At 39.6% G+C, this 17,796-nt stretch overlaps 1 protein-coding gene across 2 annotated transcripts in view; it reads left to right on the forward strand.

Moving 5' to 3' along the window:
* The first annotated feature begins 1,887 nt into the window (after positions 1–1,887).
* mrtfba (myocardin related transcription factor Ba) overlaps positions 1,888–17,796 on the forward strand; it is a 29,937-nt gene continuing 14,028 nt past the window's right edge. Inside the window, exons 1-3 of one of the 2 annotated variants that reach the window (XM_084740991.1) lie at positions 1,888–2,151; positions 9,712–9,797; positions 13,541–13,788. In XM_084740991.1, coding sequence (XP_084597117.1) covers positions 13,626–13,788 — 163 coding nt within the window. In that variant the 5' untranslated portion in view covers positions 1,888–2,151; positions 9,712–9,797; positions 13,541–13,625. The remainder of the gene's footprint in view (positions 2,152–9,711; positions 9,798–13,540; positions 13,789–17,796) is intronic. The other variant, XM_084740990.1, reaches the window with a different exon arrangement.

Genomic DNA, 17,796 nt, shown 5'->3' on the forward strand with positions numbered 1-17,796 from the left:
GTTGAGCTGAAGAGGAGCCAAACAAAAAAAAAAACTGAGACAGTCATCTGTTTAAAATTTTATATTTTAAATAGATATTAAGTACAGTTTGCAGTAAAATGTAACTGGGTGTTTAATTGCACAAAAAATGACTGAAGATGTCAGCAAGTACAGCTGTCTGGGGCTGTTTGATAGTCAAAGCTGAAGATGTGACAGCAAAGGGGGTAGAAAAAGAGGTGATCCACCCACACCCTAATTACACCGTTATCACCACCCTAGCTTTTAGCTATTACTTACTTTGCCCAAAACATAGCATTAGGTGACAAAAATACTTATCTCACATGCCTCTGGTTTACCAGGCCAGGCTCCAGAATGAAGTGACTGAGGAGCTGTTGTTTTAGGGAATTTTTCCCCTAAAACAACATAAATTGATTTAACCATGCATTAGCCTCAGAAAGGGTAAATAACAACAACCTTAATACTACTGTTTCAAAATCAAAGAATACATTGTTAACACTTTACAATACTGTTCAACTAATATGCATTAATTATTGCTTAAATAATGTGGATCATCATGAGTTAATGAATGACTCATGAAGATTTAGGACATGAACAATATTAATGGTAAACACATCAGCAACTAATAAAGACTCCATATATGAGTCATATATGCATTATTACTAAGTAATACCGTTAATTCTGTTAATTACCGCAATGGGTCAAAGACATATTTTGTTGCTGCGGCTCCTTTGCCCCTCTCCGATGGCTCCCTGTGGCTTTGACAAAAACTTACATGGATATGAATAATCATTCTTTTTTAACAACTTGATTTTATTTACCACTGTTGTAGGCCTAAAGTGATTGTTGTAAAAATGTACAGCCCACACCAAATAAAAATACATACTTAATAATATTATTAAAATATTTTGTCAACTAAAATGTGCATCATAGCCTAAGCTTGTGGCTCAACACTTGTTCATCTAAATTTTGCCAAAAATGTAATAGCTGTGGCTCCAGACTGATTCTTTTTTTCTTTTTTGTTCAAAAGATGTCTCTTTTGAGAGTAAAGGCTGCCGACCCCTGGTCTAAATCACGAAGAGCACATGTTTTATTGAATCATTAGATAAGATAAGATATTGCTTTGTTAGTCCCACAGTGGAGAAATTTATGGTGTTATAGCAAAATAAAAAGAAGCATCAAGACAAAGTCTGAAAAAATAAAATATAAGAAAGAGGAAATTTAAAAATCAGAACAATTTAAAGAGAGGAAACATCATGAACGGGGAAATATAAAAGTAGGAACAACATAAACAAGGGAACTATAAAAATAGGAACAATATATAGAATAGAAAGAGATTCAGCAGTTGAATTTACATCATTCATATGGCACATAGAATGATGATAATACACCTGATTATTGCACACTGGAATTAAAATTCCACAGTGAAATATTGATATTGCACACAAGAAGATACCATTATGCCATTACTTCACCTGGTGTAACATATGACTATTAACTAATTATTAAGTACAATATAACATGTGCTGAAGAATTTATTGCCTCAGCTGGCTCCATTTATCAACAGTGACTGGGCATTCACAAGAAAAGTGCAAAATTTTCCTTATAATAACAAGGAAACTGTGGGTCCTTTATGAAATGCCAGACATGAGGATTCATTTAGTTTTACTACAAAGCATGATGAGGGAATGAATGAGGCTGGCTGATTTTACTCTCCTCATCGTGGATGACTCCCAGTGTAGCAAGTTACATAACACTACCAACATCGTGTGAGAACAAAAAAAAAAAAAAAAGAAAAGAAAAACAGATGTGGTTTCTCGACATAAATTTGTTTATATCAAATGAATTAAAACGAGATCAGTGGCGGCGTCATTGTGTAATATGGTCCAAACCCTGGTGTGGCTCATGGGTTGTTAATAAGTGCTGACCAGTGAGGAGGACAGCCACTCCCCCAAACTGTTCCTGTCCGACAGCGTCATTACGTCACTCTGCTCCGAAGCTAGACCAGTCGCAGCCATTTTACTCCGCGAAATAAACTTCAATCTCACAGCTAGAGGGAAAAACAACACACAGAAGACACCCCCGCTGACAATATGGATATCTCATTGTGAAGCAGAGCTCGGAAACACTCGGCTTTCAGGTCTTCGCGGTCCGGTAAGAGCACGGAGCCGGGTCGGCGCTGTCTTGTTTTTAGCATGTTAGCCTGTGCTAACGCTAACTAACCCGAGCTAACTAGCGAAACTGTGAGGAGGTTGTTGTTGAGGAGCGCTGCTGATATGCAGACACAGGCAGCAGACGAGGCTCGGTTGGACCGCACAGCAAAGACAATGTAGGCAGCGAGGATTTGATTGTCTTTAGGTGTGTTTTTCTAGTCTGAGAAGTGATGGCCAGACAAGCGCTGCATCGTCTTTTATGACTGGCGCTGTCTGCAACTCACTCACCTGTCAGATTTAAAGTAACTAGCCGAGGTTAGCTTATCCCACACCCACCCACAGCTACTGTTATCGCAGTGGAGGAGCCATGTCAGCCAGTGATACATCCCTGGGTAAATCTATTCATGCTGTTTAAACTAAATACTAGTCAATTTACAATTTGTGAGTACAGTGTTTATTTATTTCAGCCTTTTACTCTTTAGCCAGGATGCTCTCTGAATGCTGAGGGCATGACATACAGTCGCATTGTGAGTTGGCAGCGTCATTAGTCAAGTAATACTAACCAGACACGCTGTGTAATGAGGCCCCTCTCACATGCACAAACACGATGATGTTATCTTACTGCCTTCCGATCGATTGAAGCGAGGAAAGTGAGGTAGTGCTGCAGCAAATCCAAACAGGTCGCGGTCTGCGTGAGTCATGCACGCAGGCAGGATGTGGTGGTTTCAGGGGCGGCCACATCCACTCAGTCTGTCATTGAAAAGTGAGAATTGTTAGCGTTAACTTAAACACTATGCACATGGTTGGATGGGAAAGTAATTATCCCAACCCAGTAGGCCATACATCCCTATGTGTTTGGCTTATTTCAACCTCCCAGTGCAGTATTAGTTTGCATGAAGAATGGCAGCTCACATCGCTGAAGACTAGGGTATCCATGTCTCTCCAGGGGGTAAATTAAAGGTCCAGTGTGCAAGATTTGTTGGGATTTATTGGCAGAATATAGCACAAATGGAATATAATCTATAAATATGATTTTATTAGTCTATAATCACCTGTTTTCATTACCTCAGAACAGGGGTTTTTGAAGTCTGAGACTGTGAGCTCACCTCAGACAAAGCTTGGAAATAGGTGTGCCCCCTTACTTTTCTTGTGTAGTTTTACTCAATTCATGGATATCTGTGGGGTCATGACTATGTAATTGATCCTCCAACACTCCACAAATGAGCCAAGATTGCCTAATATTGCTGTTTGACATAACTTTGGACTACATGAAATACATAAAGAGGTCTGTCCAAAGGCCCTTATTAGTGTCTGACTCTGGGAAAGTGGGAAAAACAGTTAAATTCTCCTAAATTACTGTATGTCTGAACTATCTCTTTAATTAAATCACACACATTAGGGTATGTCCACATGACCAGTGACTTGAAGTCAGAAACTTGTGTCCAACAGTTGGTGCTTCCGTAAGTCATGAGATGCTACAAAGTTGAGCTGCCCTCAACTTCTTTTTCTGGGCTGCAATGATGCTGTGACACATCAACCAATCGATCATGTGTTTACTTCTGCTTCCCATCTCCCCAAATTCACGTGCCTTGTAAACAATGGACTTACCTTCAGCCAGTTTCAAGTTTTTTCATCACCCTGCTCTTTTTTTCTTACTGTGACATCAACAGAAAAATGCGGCTTGATGTTCATGTTCAATAACTCTACACACGAGCGGTCATCGACGTCATTACGCATGTCGCACTTAACTGGTGACTCGGTGACAATGTAGCTGGCCACGTTTGACAGTGTATGTTACTAGTAGTGTGAACATATGGCTAGACATTTCTATGTGATCTCCTTTCAGTAACAAATGTAATAATACCTAAAGTAATCATATGCATTCACTGAGCCTCCCCTGAAACTGTTTGGAGTCGTGTTGAATTGCCATTTTTCTACAGTAGCTCAGAGCAGACAAGCCTCAGTACTAGTCCTGTATGCAGCTTTTTGCATTTTGCACAGGTTTTGTGGTCACTGTAGGTTTTCCATGTTTTACTGGTCCTTTAAATAAAAAAATGAAACTGAATATCACAATGTAGGGAGGCATGTGTGCATTTTATAGTGCTTGATTTGTGTCTAATTTTAGAGCACTCTAATATTGGACTTTCTCCTCACAGTGATTGTGGCAAATCAGACTCCACTGAGTTATTAGTACTGACACGCTGGAGTTATCTGCCCAGAGAAAGAGTGCCACCCTGGGCACTTTATTCAGGCTTTCATTTCTTGGAAGCTACTTTACATAACGGGCCTATAGTCTTCATCGCAGGCGTCACTCTCTGTTGAAGACTGCTAAAGGAGGTACTGTAATGGTCCTTTTTCTTAGGTGTGACTGTCTCGTGGTTTTAAGCATCCAGCCACTGAGACCTTGTTTTTCTCTTTGTCCAGTTCTTTTGTCCCATTTTTAGAAGATCTTTTCAGCAAAGTCCACAAAGGCAGCCAGGAAGGAAACGACACCATACGTGTCTGTGGGAACAGAGCAGAACAGTGACTCTAGTGAATGAGCCACAGCGATGACGTCATTTCTGTCTTATCTCTGGATAAAAGAAGACATTTTTGTTGGACGAGACGTGGTCTATTTAAGGCCCAGAAAACTGCAGACTCAAACTGTAGTTTGGCACAGTGTGGTTCTCATGCTGTGTGCTTCTGTGTGTTTTGTTTGTGTATGGTACATTAGTTTAGCATCTCTCACATAAGGCATCATTTAGGCTGCAAGTAACAAATATTTTCATCAGTGATTGATCTGTCAGTGATTTTCTCAATTATTGGATTATTTTTTGCTTCATAAATTGTCAGAAAATGGTAAAAGCCCAAGTTGATGTCAAATGTCTTGTTTAGTCCACAACCCAAAGATATTCAGTTTACTGTTAAAGAGAAACCAGAAGCTGAATCAGAGATGTTTTCTTAAAAGATGACTAAAAATTATTGATAAGCTAAATAATTGGCGGTTAATATTTGACAACTAATTGATTTATTGAACAATCTTTGCAGCTCTTCTCAAAATCCCAGAATAAATGGCATATAGGACTGGATGACATGAGCAGTATTAATAAACCCAAGATTATTTATTTTGATGTGTAGCCTTATTGCATAATAACTAGCTAGTCTAAATCTTTGTTAGATATGGTGCTGTTCATTACCTTGAAATGCATGATATTATATGATATATGAAGGTATAATCATGTTGTTTTTCTTAGTATTCCCCTATTTGTGTCAGATTTTATGTTTTTTCTATTGTAATCAGTATATCTTTCTTTCTTATCAAGATTCCCAGTCATCCAGGGCATAGGATATCTAGTTTGAGACAAAGGCTCGATTCAGTGCTTCTAAAGAGCAGATATTTTTTTGCAGTTGTGCAGCGTCAGTGTTTCATTACAACATGTTCTTTTTCATGGATTGTCCGTGATAAGTTTAAGTCTTTTAACAGAAACCAGACCTCCTTGACTGAGGCTGCAGGTTTCAGTTATCTCATGCTGTCAGTGGAGTAAATGCTCTCTCTGTGTGAGTTCTTGTGGCCATTTCATCACTTGAAGGCTTCACAGCCAGGCCTATTTGTAGTAAAGTTGCCCCTTGACCCCTTCTTGCCAGTATGCAGAGCCTGGGATGTGGTGGCATTTCTGTGTTTGTTGCCGTTGTGGTTACATAGCTCTGCATTTGTAGTAACTGCTTTTCATTTGAATGGCTGCACAGATTTGGAATATTCTCATTATAATTTTTTACACAAGAGGTTCTGTGTTTTTCCTTAAGTCCCATCAGCTTTAAGACAATCAGGAAGATGTTTGCAGTAGAACGTCATAAAACCTCTCACCTGCATTGCATACGTCTAGGCTTTTTATAAGGTTGTGTGAAAGAAAAAAGCCTCAGGGGGTGGACACACCCAGATACTGCCCTCACACTGCAAAAATGTTGACTTATTATTGAACTCTGATCTTCTACTGCAGCAGATATGAAAACATTTATGAAACCTGAAGCCAGTTTTTGCTCTCAGTTCATAGAATCCACCTCAGTTAATTTGTCTTCGTCACAGACGTGAGTATGGCATTGAGCTCCATGTTAAGCACTGGTATTGTGGAGAAATAGTTGCAAACCACTCTCAAAAACTGAAGTCTGCTGGGAAGTGGAAAGGTCAGTGTCTCCTAAATAAATAGAAGTCCCCTAACAAGGATTTATTTTTGAGCATGGTGCATTGTCAGTTTGTCTGTCAGTCCTTTGGTCAAGGGGGGGGGGGGGGTAAGAAAATATTGACACACTTCAGTATCAATTCTTAAAACACTGCATCATGTACACATGATGCATGCAAAGATTTGTGACAGTGCTTCATTCTAGATACTACACCTACCAACTGTATCACTTCATAGAAAGAGGTGTACATCTACATATACTACAAGAAGGTACAGCTCAGTGGATGCTTGTTTACATCCCGAACTGTCACAAGCACGAGCCTCTCATCCATGAGTAGGTGCACGCTTCCTTCTGCGTGGTGATACGATTTGTGGATGGTAGAAAGACAAGGTCTGTAGATTATCTTGAGTAACCAGCTCATGATTACTGGAAAGAGACGTTGTTGAGTTTTTCAGATGTCTTTTTATCATTATCAGGTTAGCAATCCGAAGTATTGCCAAATAGCCGCTTTTGCCTTTTTGCTTTGACACCAAATTTTCCGCCATCGTCTTGTTGATCAACTCTCTTTCATGTGAGTGAAATCTGACTCCTGTACAGAACAGAAACCAACTTATAATTTGCGTGTAATCAGTGTATGCTCTAACACCGTATAACACCATTAACACAGACTACCATGGCAAGCCAAATGACAAGCCGGTCATGTCATCTTTCTGTGGTAGTTGGGCTCACTCACTCTTCAGACTCTGTCTTCTTCAGTATCCTTGATTGAAAATTAACTTTTGCCTCTGACAATCATTGTCTATACACTCTGAAATACAATAAAGGGCTGATTGTTTTGGATGCTGGTGATGAACTTTTCACTATTGTGATGACTTTCTTCTTTCACTTGTTAATGACATGTTGACCAGATTACAGGTTGCTGGCAACACGTTTAGCAAGAAAGCAGGCTACGTGCTGACAGAGAAGGGATGGATACATTTGTTAATATTTGTGTGGTTGCACACTACAGTGTTGATGATTAACATAAGCATGGGCTGCTGCAGTGTCCCTGCACATCACCTGTGCTGTGCCATGTTTTTTTTAAACTACCAAACACACCCAGTTGCAGAATAAGACTGCCTGGCGGCAGAATAATATCGTGCTGCTCTGACTGGTCATGTGATATCAATGGGCAACCCAAACCTTTTTATAGCCGTGACCGGTCATTCATTGTTGAAACCAGTGTGGAAAAGTAATACTGCATAAACATGAGTAGCAGCTGCCCCATCTCCCCCTCTCACCCTGTGCTGTTGATTCCACCTTTGACTCTAGTAGTGTGTTTACTTGTGTGTACATTAGCCTTTGATGAAACACATGGTACTTGTTGCCCCGTGCCATTAAAAGATCAGTCCAGGGCAGAGCAACACGCAGCGCCTGCCATCTGGATCTGTTCTTTGATTCTGCTGGGGCCGCTCCGATGTTTATCCCACAACGCCTCGTCAGCCGTGACAGTCGTTTGCTCCTTCTTCTCTCTTTCATAGCCTCCTTTCACTTTGCCCCCCCCCGACACGTAAACACACACAGCATGTTGGTGCTCTGACTGTTGGAATTCTGCCCTCACCTCCTTTCTCTCCCCTTTCTCCTCTCTTATTTTTTTTACTTAAAGGGAAAGTTTGGATTTTTTGACGTGGGTTGAGTATTTATCGATAATCAGCGTATTAGCTAGAACTGTGTATTGGCAAGAATCTGCTGATATGATACATATCACAGTACAGGGTTTACAATTCATTCGAATTCACCAAATTACAATTCACCATTTTTAGGTGGACCTTTTTTTTTTAAATTAGCTAAACTATGTTTTGTTGCTGACCCTGTCTGCTGCTGTTCATTGCTTCGCTTCCGCTCTGCTTCTCTTATCCAAACTGAGGCGAGCCGACTCACTTCTACTGTAGTACCTCATTCAGCCTCACTTCAGATACTCTGAACTATCTAGTGCCTGACCAGTATTGGAGTTTTGAAACCAATGGCAATACTGATAAGGGAGTAACAAAAATCTGATATCGATTTATCAGCCGATATTCTTTATACAGAATGTAATATAGTGAATGTCCACTATAGAATATAATGTACAAAATGTTGTGATTGCTGCAAAAAAAATTGCAGCAATCCCTTAAAAGTGATTAACACTTGTAACAAAGGCATGTAATGGAGGCATCATTTGAGGTTGATGTTAATTTGCAATTTAACAATAAACTTTGTTTTCTAAAATGATGTCATGGTACTGAAACAGTAAACTTTCATAATTTTTAACGGTTGTAGATGAAAATACACATAGAACAAATTATATGTATAGCCTATATTAAACCTGACTTAGAAAAATGATCAAATATACATAAGTGGTTTCTGTAAAGCTAACAAATAAAAAAAGGGCACATATTGGACAACATATGCTGATACGGTTACAAACTGATATACTGTAGCTATGATGAGTTAATATCAGACAGATATTAGTCGAACAGTATATTGGTTGGGCTCTAGAACTAGGCTATCCCTTTCATTTACACTTTTTTTTTTAAATGCCACCATGTGATTATATTCTCTATAACCATGCCATGAACCTTCAATGAGTCATTTTTTTTTACCCCCCCCCAAGACTTGCAGTACTGGTTAAAATACTGTAGCTGTTCATAGCCAAAAATCTCTACATTAAAATCCAGAGGTCATTATCTAACTATTATCTAACCCTTATCTAGTTTGTGTCCTCAAGTCGCTGTAGTGTGTGTGTTTGCAGCTGATTTATTTTTATGCTGAGAGCCTCTCCCTCAGACTGCAGTGTGATGCTACATTACAGCTCTTCAGTAGTCAGCGCCCAGAGTTTCTATTGTCTCTGTACGATGGATCCGCTTCCATCGTCATAGAGACCACTGCAGGTTTTCCTAGCAACCCGTGAACATTCATTTTCAGGCCTTGATGCAGCCTTGAGTGTCGGCTAGTTTCATTCAGACATCTTTAAGTGGTACTTGTCGCCTGTTTTATTCTCTGCTTATCTTCAAACACACCTACTCAAGCAGCATCAGTGTCTAGTTCAGTGCTGTGTTTTTATTTTATTATTTTATTTTAATTTGTAAGCATAATACCACATTTGCTTTCTTTTAGTCATTCTTTTAAAATGTATTCCTTTTGTAGTGTGTTATGCCCTGATGTCATTTAAGAACATGGCAGTCCATGGACCAGCAATGGTCCATCCATGGCTGGACGGAGACAGAAACCTACAGAAACTCCCTTTAGAAACACAAATCAAATGTGAAAGATATTACAAGACTGAACATTCTGAGTGTGCAGGGTAGAAGGAAATTACTGCTCCATCATCTCTTTGAGTTTTGATTTGTGATATTCATGTTTGTTCCTTTCTGTTTCCTGCCAGCTTTTTCCATGGCTTAGAGTGACTCTTGACAACAACTAGCCCAGACGTCTTTTTCCTCTTCCCCTTGCTGTCCTCTGCTACTACAGGTAAGAAGTAGTATTATTGATTTATTAACAATTACAATACAAGTACCAACCAAGCTTTTTGTTTCCCTCCGCCTCTTACCCATGTATAGGCAAGATCTGGTTTCGGAGGTTTTTATTAGGGTTGGGTGATATGTCAGAATTTTCCGACCGGGCACGGTCAGTCCAGCAGTGGGTGTGTATTCTGCTGTTGAATGAGTGTCTGTCCTTGAGCAATAGTTCACTTGTTGTTTGAATACAGACCATTAAAAAACAGAAAACCAACAACATCCAACCGCCCAAGCCTAGTTATGATGCACGCTGAAATATATTTATATTTCTTTTTCATTATCACTCGTCTTCTGTATGTTTGTACCCTTGGGTAAAACCAATTTTGAAAAACTTCCTTTTTTAAGGTTCAGTATGTAAGATTTACATTAATTTATTACCAGAACATTGAAGGAGTTTGAGTTTTCATTACTGTATAATAATCTGAAAATTGTGTGCCATGTTATACTGCCATGTTTCTACAGTAGGCCACAGCAGACAAACCAAACACTAGCTGTAGCATTTTTCATTTCACATCCACCATAGGTTTTCCCTCACGCTTGGAAGGGGAGAATGAGACAAGGTGTTTGCAATCTGCAAGCTCACCACTACATGCCCAGAAAGTTCTAAGCAAAAGGTCTCACAGGACAGGATGCGCAGTTTGATTGTAATCCATTGGAAGTACTTAAATGCTGCAGAGCAGAGATTGGTTAATCACTACAGATGATGTGACTGGAGAGCTGTTACTGTTTTTCTGTCACAGAAAACAGCTGAGGTTAAACTGTTGAACATCAAGGCCTTGATTCCATTCGTCGCACAGTGTTTGTGGCGCTCAATCATCATTAAGGGGACAGAAAGTGGGTCAGAAGCCAAGTTTTAGAGACTGGGGTAATTTTGCAGTGGTTGCTAGACTGAACATGCACCAATTTAGATTGCCGGTAAATGGCCAGTGAACTGGGATTGACTTCCATGGTGACACTTGATATCTGATTAGTGGGACTGAAAACTCTGTAAATGTCACAGATATAGCGGGTAACAGTTACTATAAAGTACATGCACATCAGAAAGTCTTACAGACATAATATGCAAGATTTTCAAAAAAAAAAAAAAAAAAGGTATAGCCTGTATAACCTGGTGGCTGTATCTGCAGAGAGCTTGCCCTCTGCCTGTATTTCTCATTATTTTGCTGTTCTCAGTCAGTACTCTTTACCAATCCAAAACATTGGTATTTGACTTTCTGGGAATGAGACACAACAATAAACTATGCTTCTGGTGCTTTTGCGAACAAATACAATTGATTGCGATAAATACTATTTATTCTACCTTTAAAGACAGAGGTGTTAGAGCTACAATTCTGACTGGGAAATAACTGAAAAAAATTAAAAAAAACAGCACCATCACAAGACGTATTGATGTAAACATAATATACATCTACAAGAAAATTATACGTCTGATTAGAAGGTTTGCAGACAGCTGCAAGAGCAAAAAGTTACCGATGAAAACTGACATCAGCTCAAATGTTTAAATGATCAACAAAAACTATCTGTTGTGCATTACAATTTTGTGTTGATATGATGTGTTAATTTATTGATTATAACATCACAATAATGTAATCATAAAGTTTTGGTTGATTCAGTGCTTTTTTTTTAATTTGTTCTTTTTAATGAAGTATCACAAGGAGCTCATCCTTTGTGTGGTTGCTTAACTTTTTCACATTTATTTTCACATGTATTTTTATAGCAGGTATTTGTGGTGTATGCCTTCATATATGATATGTACATTCATATATGGCTTGACTAATTATTTTTAGTTTTCAAAAATATATTTTTAATTTATTATTGTGAAAATAAGATAGGGAAACAAAAGTAAAAATCCATTTTTGAAAAAAAAAAAAAAAATGCTGCATTGCAAAGACTCTTAAACTCTTTAACTGTTTGGGGTTGATCACATACAGGAATTTTCAGCAGCAGATCTAAGTTTTACAGACTATTAGGGCCACACTAAGGAAAAAAAAGAGAGAAGTAAATTTGAAATGTTAAGAATAAAGTTGAAATGGTCTTTTAACTTAATTCTTGCCATTTCGACTTGACATTTTCACTTTATTCTCTAAAAGCAAAATAAAATAACTTTCTTCTCAGATTTATGTTCTTATGCCTGGCACTAATACTGAAATTTCAACATTGTTCTTGACATTTTGATCTTATTGTCCACATTTTGATCTTTTTTTTTTTGACATTTCACCTTGACTCTTGACAATTTGACTTCGTTCTCAAAATGCAACATTAAAAAAAAATCTTCCTCCTCATTTTTTCCCCCCACTTATGCATGGGCCTAATACTCGCCAGTAAAGTTTCCTCTCAGTTTATTTAGGAATATGATAGAGGTGCATCAGTTATTCAGTTATTCACCAGCTGTTTCATGTGTTTTTGAGTGTTTTTTCTTAAGAAGAAAAATCTCTGATTCCAGCTTCTTAATTATGAAGTTTTTCGGGTTTCTTTATTCCTCTATGACAGTAAGCTGAATATATGAACAAAACCACTGACATTTGAGGTCATCGTTTTGGGCCTTGGGAAGCATTAATCAACATTTTTTTTGCCATTTTCTGACATTTTATAGACCAAACCACACATCAGTTAATCAAGAAAATATTCATCAGATGAATCAGTGATGCAAATAATTGTTAGCTGCAGTCCTAGAATATTGTAAACTTGTCACAGAGGTTTACAGAGGGACTGTAAACTGCAGTGATCTGTCTGACCTTTTGGGTGTGAAAGAACCTAAAAACTGGATTTGCATCAGTTTAAACTAGTTGGCGAAAATCTCTAAAGCAGATAAAGAAGAGGTTTACCTGTGGAACAAACAGCAGAAATACAGCGTATGTGAAGGTCAGTGAAACTATACTTTCCTTGCACTGAGGAACAGAGCGTTTTTTTTTAAAAGATTATGATACCAGCAGACCATGATGATGATGATGATGATGAAACACTGGGTTTGGGATGTGTTGTGTTTGGATACGTGACATGGCACACAGTATTCAGCCACCAGAATGGATAACATTTAGACTATGTTGTCCTCCATAGTCTCCCTGGGCCGTCTAATGCCTTTGGCTTTAAGAGCCTACAGGGAGAAATAAAAGCAGCCATAGGAACACAGTGGTTCTCAGCCAAAAGCAACACATCAGGACGGTTAGTGAAGAGTACTTAGGTCCTGGAATGGATACATGTGGGTGCTGCTGCAGAGCGATAAATAGCATACACGTTGAGACTGAGCAGTCTGTCATCCGCTGGTTAAGAGACTGTTGGGAAGCCATGGATACTAAACTGTTTGTTTTGCTCCCCGAAATGTTTCCGTTCCCTCTGTTTGAAACCGCCACAGCGACGTCATATTCCAGATTATGAAGCCTGTCTGAACAGAGAGAACATTCATGGCACAAACTGGCGTTGTTTCTCATGAGCAGCGGTTTGAAGTGATTATTCAGTATAATAGCCAGCCCGGCTCGTTTAATGAATAATTTGGGTTGCGACTGAGCTCTTCCAGATGGCTGAAATGAAATGCCACCCTTAGCATTTCACCAGTCGGGTGAAGTAGTCATACCAACAGGATGATGATGATTATTCTGAATTGCTGATGTTCATGAGCAGCCTACAAAATATCCTTTTCTGTATCCCCATTTTCCTCTAACTCCTCATCCTTTCCTCTTGTTTCTTGTATCCACACAGGTAGCAGCGAGACCCAACCAGAGGGACGGTGACCCACACCCTCATTGCTTGCCCGGGACCCTCTCCAATCACCTCCCGAGGCAGGATGGAGCCCCAGGCCTCTCAGGGGCAGCTAGGAGCAGAGGGGGACAGTGGGATGTTGAGTCTGCTGTTGCCCAGTCCCCAGAGCGAGGCAGTGACCCATGAGATGGAGGAGCTGTCGCTGCAGCCCACGCAGAGCCTGCCTCCGCTCAATGAACGCAAAAATGGTAAGGACATGCTGCTGGACAGGCCTGTCATGGCACGCTAGGACACAGGCCACCATGATAAAAGAGACCAAAAAAGAGATATTATTTTCACCTCTTACTTCTGCACAAAACCAACGAAGGTGCCACTCAGCAGGGTGTTTGAATGACACTATAAAAAGAAGAAAAAACACTATGAGTGTGAGTAAGAAGATATGAAAATCAGTTATTTTTGATGAGTCAAAAACTAAAAACTGAATACGTTCAGTAAAGAAATAACTTAAAATTGAGCCAACAGGAAAACACATTAGCTGTTATCACCTGCTACGTGTGTACTGCAGAGGAAAAAAACACAGGAAATTATACTTTTGCATACCTTAGTTCCCTATAAACTTTTAAGAGGAAAAGATCAGAAAAACAATAACAGTAGAAAGAACTTGAGAGCATGATTGCAGAATATATAATCGGGTCTCTAATAGGGTTGGAAATTGTAAACCCTTTAAAGAAAACAAAAATTTTGCTGATACCAAACTTACATCAAATGCATTTTTTCCTCCTCAATCAAAGCTTTATTTCCACAGCAAAATATTGCATATTCTCTGACAGCAACTACTTATTTAACACATATACTTAAATGTCAGATAACACGAGAAGCATGCTTGCAAAAATAATCTCTGTTATATTACAGATCAATTAAATTTTACTTGATTGTTGATTATTATCTCTCATCTCTAAAGACCAAATGAATGCATAAGGGGAGTTACCTCAACAGTTTCCCTAAGTACAGTCACTGAAATTGAACCCTACATAAATCAAGCACACAAACTTAAGTTGTTGACGTTCTCCAATGTGGTGACATGTATGGCAGCCCGCTGAGCCTTGAATACCCTTCGTACGTAAATGGCCGGCCCACTGTTGTATACACACGGGCACGTAGTTCCTGAATCAATAAGTTCAAACTGAGCAAGAAAGTTGATTCTTCAACACCTGAAACTTCCATCTTCCATCTCAGCTTTTATTTTGTGCAGTGCACAAGCCTGCACGTTAGCTTCTCATTGCCCTCACGATGTCAGTGTTATTTTGGCTGCCCCAGGGGACTCACTCAGACACTGATGGATGGGTACGTGATTACCAGGCTTTATGAGTGGGTTAGACGCACTGCTGCCCTTGCCAGTTTCTAATCATGGCTTAGATGGTGTAGGGAGATCAGTCCAGTGCAATCACTGCAATATTGATCACCATGCTTAGAAAAATCCAATTTGTCAGATACAGTCAACAAACGCGGGGTGTCGAGCTTGAGCGGTTCCAGGCTAGATTTAACATGTTTTGGGTAAATGTGGGATTTCGTGGCGTCATGTATGCGCGGTGGCTGCTGCCGTCTGCAGGATAGCGCAATAAAATCTCCTGACGGTGGAAAAATGTTGGTGGAATGTCAACAGTAGTAGCACCCACTCATCATCTTGGCTTTTGTCATTTCCCCTCCAGTGAGAACACAGACCTCATACTTTCCACCCTCTGAGCCATCTCCAGCACTTTGCCAACCACAGAGGCTCCTCTCTTATATTGGTTTTAACATGCAGGTGTTAATCTGTCTACCATCGTGACAGGTCTGAGTGTCTGAGAACGCTGCAGTTGTGTGTGGCAGCAGAGTCTGGAGGGGGAGAGGAGGAGAACTGGAGTGCTGCCCTGTCAGCAGAGAGGGACATCAGGACTCAGGGCGGTTTGTTGTGACAGTGAATGAGAGCCTGGCCAGTAAGATGTAGCCTCTGATGTGAAATCAATAAAGTTATTAATAATAGTAAAAGCCTGCCAAGAGCTAGGAAAAAAGATAATCACAAGTTTATTATGTAAATATTTTGGACTAAAATAGAATCTCCAAATGCTAATCAGCTGCCTCTCAAAGTAGTAGGCAAACATACATCCACAGAATTTTAAGAAGTTTATAAATAGTGAATCTTGTCTGTAATTAACTCTATAGAGTCTGTTTCTTTTTTAAGAACAGTTTTGTCTCTTGTACAGGAAATCCATCACAACTGTGAAGGTTGATCCAGTGCCTTGAATTATTTTTGGAATTAAGTTTTTCAAAAAACAGCCAGGCTCATGGGTTGCACTTATCTGTGTTTAGCGCTGTGGCATTTAAAACCCCTTCTACACCAGACAAATAACACACCAACATCTGGCTTTTGTCTTCAGTGGGAAAGGTCATAACCAGAATTCACTACTGGATTAAACAACTCTGAAGTAGTTACAGATATTTATCTGCAAAAAGTCCAAAGTGTAAAAATGACAAGTTGAAGATTAATGGGCCTTTATGTGAAGGACTATTTCTTGGCTGACTGCAGTGGCTTTGCATCTGGTTGCCTGATAACCGCACAGTGATGCTTTTACACTTTGGTTATTGCACCGACAAAACAAACAAAATATAACATGTTAATTATTGAGCTTAACAGGTGGTGGTTTGACAGTGCTAGGCTAGCTGTTTCCTTCTTTTTCCAGTCTTTCTGCTAAGCTAAGCCAACAGGCTGTTGGCTCCAGCTTCATATTGAACAGACAGATTTGAAAGTGGTGTTAATCTTGTCATCAAACTCTTGACAAGAGAGCGGAAAAAAATGTGGAGCTATTCATGTCTATAAACATGCAGTCTCTGCTTGTCCTTTTGTATACCACTGATTTTTCCTTTCACACATTTTATCGCATGTGTTTGGTCAACTTGTGTCTTCTTTGTTGTACAGGTTTTAAATCCACCTCTAGATGATATTTAATAAACTCACTTTTTGACTGTGTGTGAAACCGATATATTTCTATGCAAGCCTGTGTTGGTCTCCGTTGACCTGCTGATTGGCCGTGTATGTGTGTGCGTGCTGGTCTCTGTGTGCATAAATGGCTCAGTCATGTCATCCACCCCTCTCCTCAGCCTGCAGGTCACAGGTCAATATGTGTTTGTCAGACTGAGCAACATTTCCCGGAGGAATTCAGGACAATGCCTCTGACTGGAAGTCTATACCACTTTAAACACGTCCCCACTGTTCTGCTAGTAGTTACTGAGAAAAGTCTGGTCCAAGTTACTCATTTCTTTAAGGGATGTATAGCCCCTTTTTTGAATTTGAATTTTGAAAAATATCAATTTTTGATACCATGGGGAAAAAATTGACTCAACATTTTGGCATAAAATTTTAGATTTTATTAAAAGCTAAATATAACAAGGCTAAAAATGACAATGAACATTTAACAGGACCTAATGAGACAAAGACGAGAAGAAGACAGCACTGTGACTGAAAGATGGTGGCACTACGTGACCTCTGCAGCAGTGTGTGTAAGCTACTACCTTGTGGCTAATTACCTGTGACAGTACCCACCTGTCACTCAAAGCAGACACACCTTTAACTATGCGTAACTTTAGTTTGTAATATAATTTAAACGTGTTATATAAAAAAAACCCATCTCTATACAGTTGTCGGCTGTTTTCTGAGAAACAGAGCTTCCATTCCACCGAAAGCTGTGACTCTTGCTGTGAATGGAGAAGTATGTTTACTAATGGTCAGTGTTCTGTGAAAAGTTAATGCGACATGTCCTTTTGACATTTGTGCTATTGCCTCAAGCTCTTCTTTTCGGCTTAAAGACACAGTTGTTCGTGTCCTTTTTCCTTAGTCAGTGCTGACTCAGACTCTTGACTGCTCATCAGTAGAAGGAACCAGCACAGGCCTCCACATCAGTGTTGAGATCGCCTACAGCAAGAAAATAAACCCATCCCAAACTGGTTAAGTGAGAGAGGGAAGTGAGAGCAGAGGGGGAGGAGGGGATTGTGGCCTTTCAGTAAAAAAGTAAGAGTCAGGGAGGAGTACAGGAATAGAGGATGGGCCTAATGTTGCTTCTCTGTAATTCTTAGAAGCGTCACAGCGCTGAGAATTGTTATCGTTTGGTTGATCATGTTGCACTGTGGACGGCGGAAAGGACATGACTATGAGCTACGTTATTTGAGATCTAATAGAAAGGCTGTCACCTTCGATCAAATGGCTTAATCCTTCAGTTGTG

Source organism: Lutjanus erythropterus, chromosome 17 (assembly GCF_056507025.1).
Source record: "Lutjanus erythropterus isolate fLutEry1 chromosome 17, fLutEry1.hap2, whole genome shotgun sequence".
Classification (NCBI taxonomy): domain Eukaryota; kingdom Metazoa; phylum Chordata; class Actinopteri; order Lutjaniformes; family Lutjanidae; genus Lutjanus; species Lutjanus erythropterus.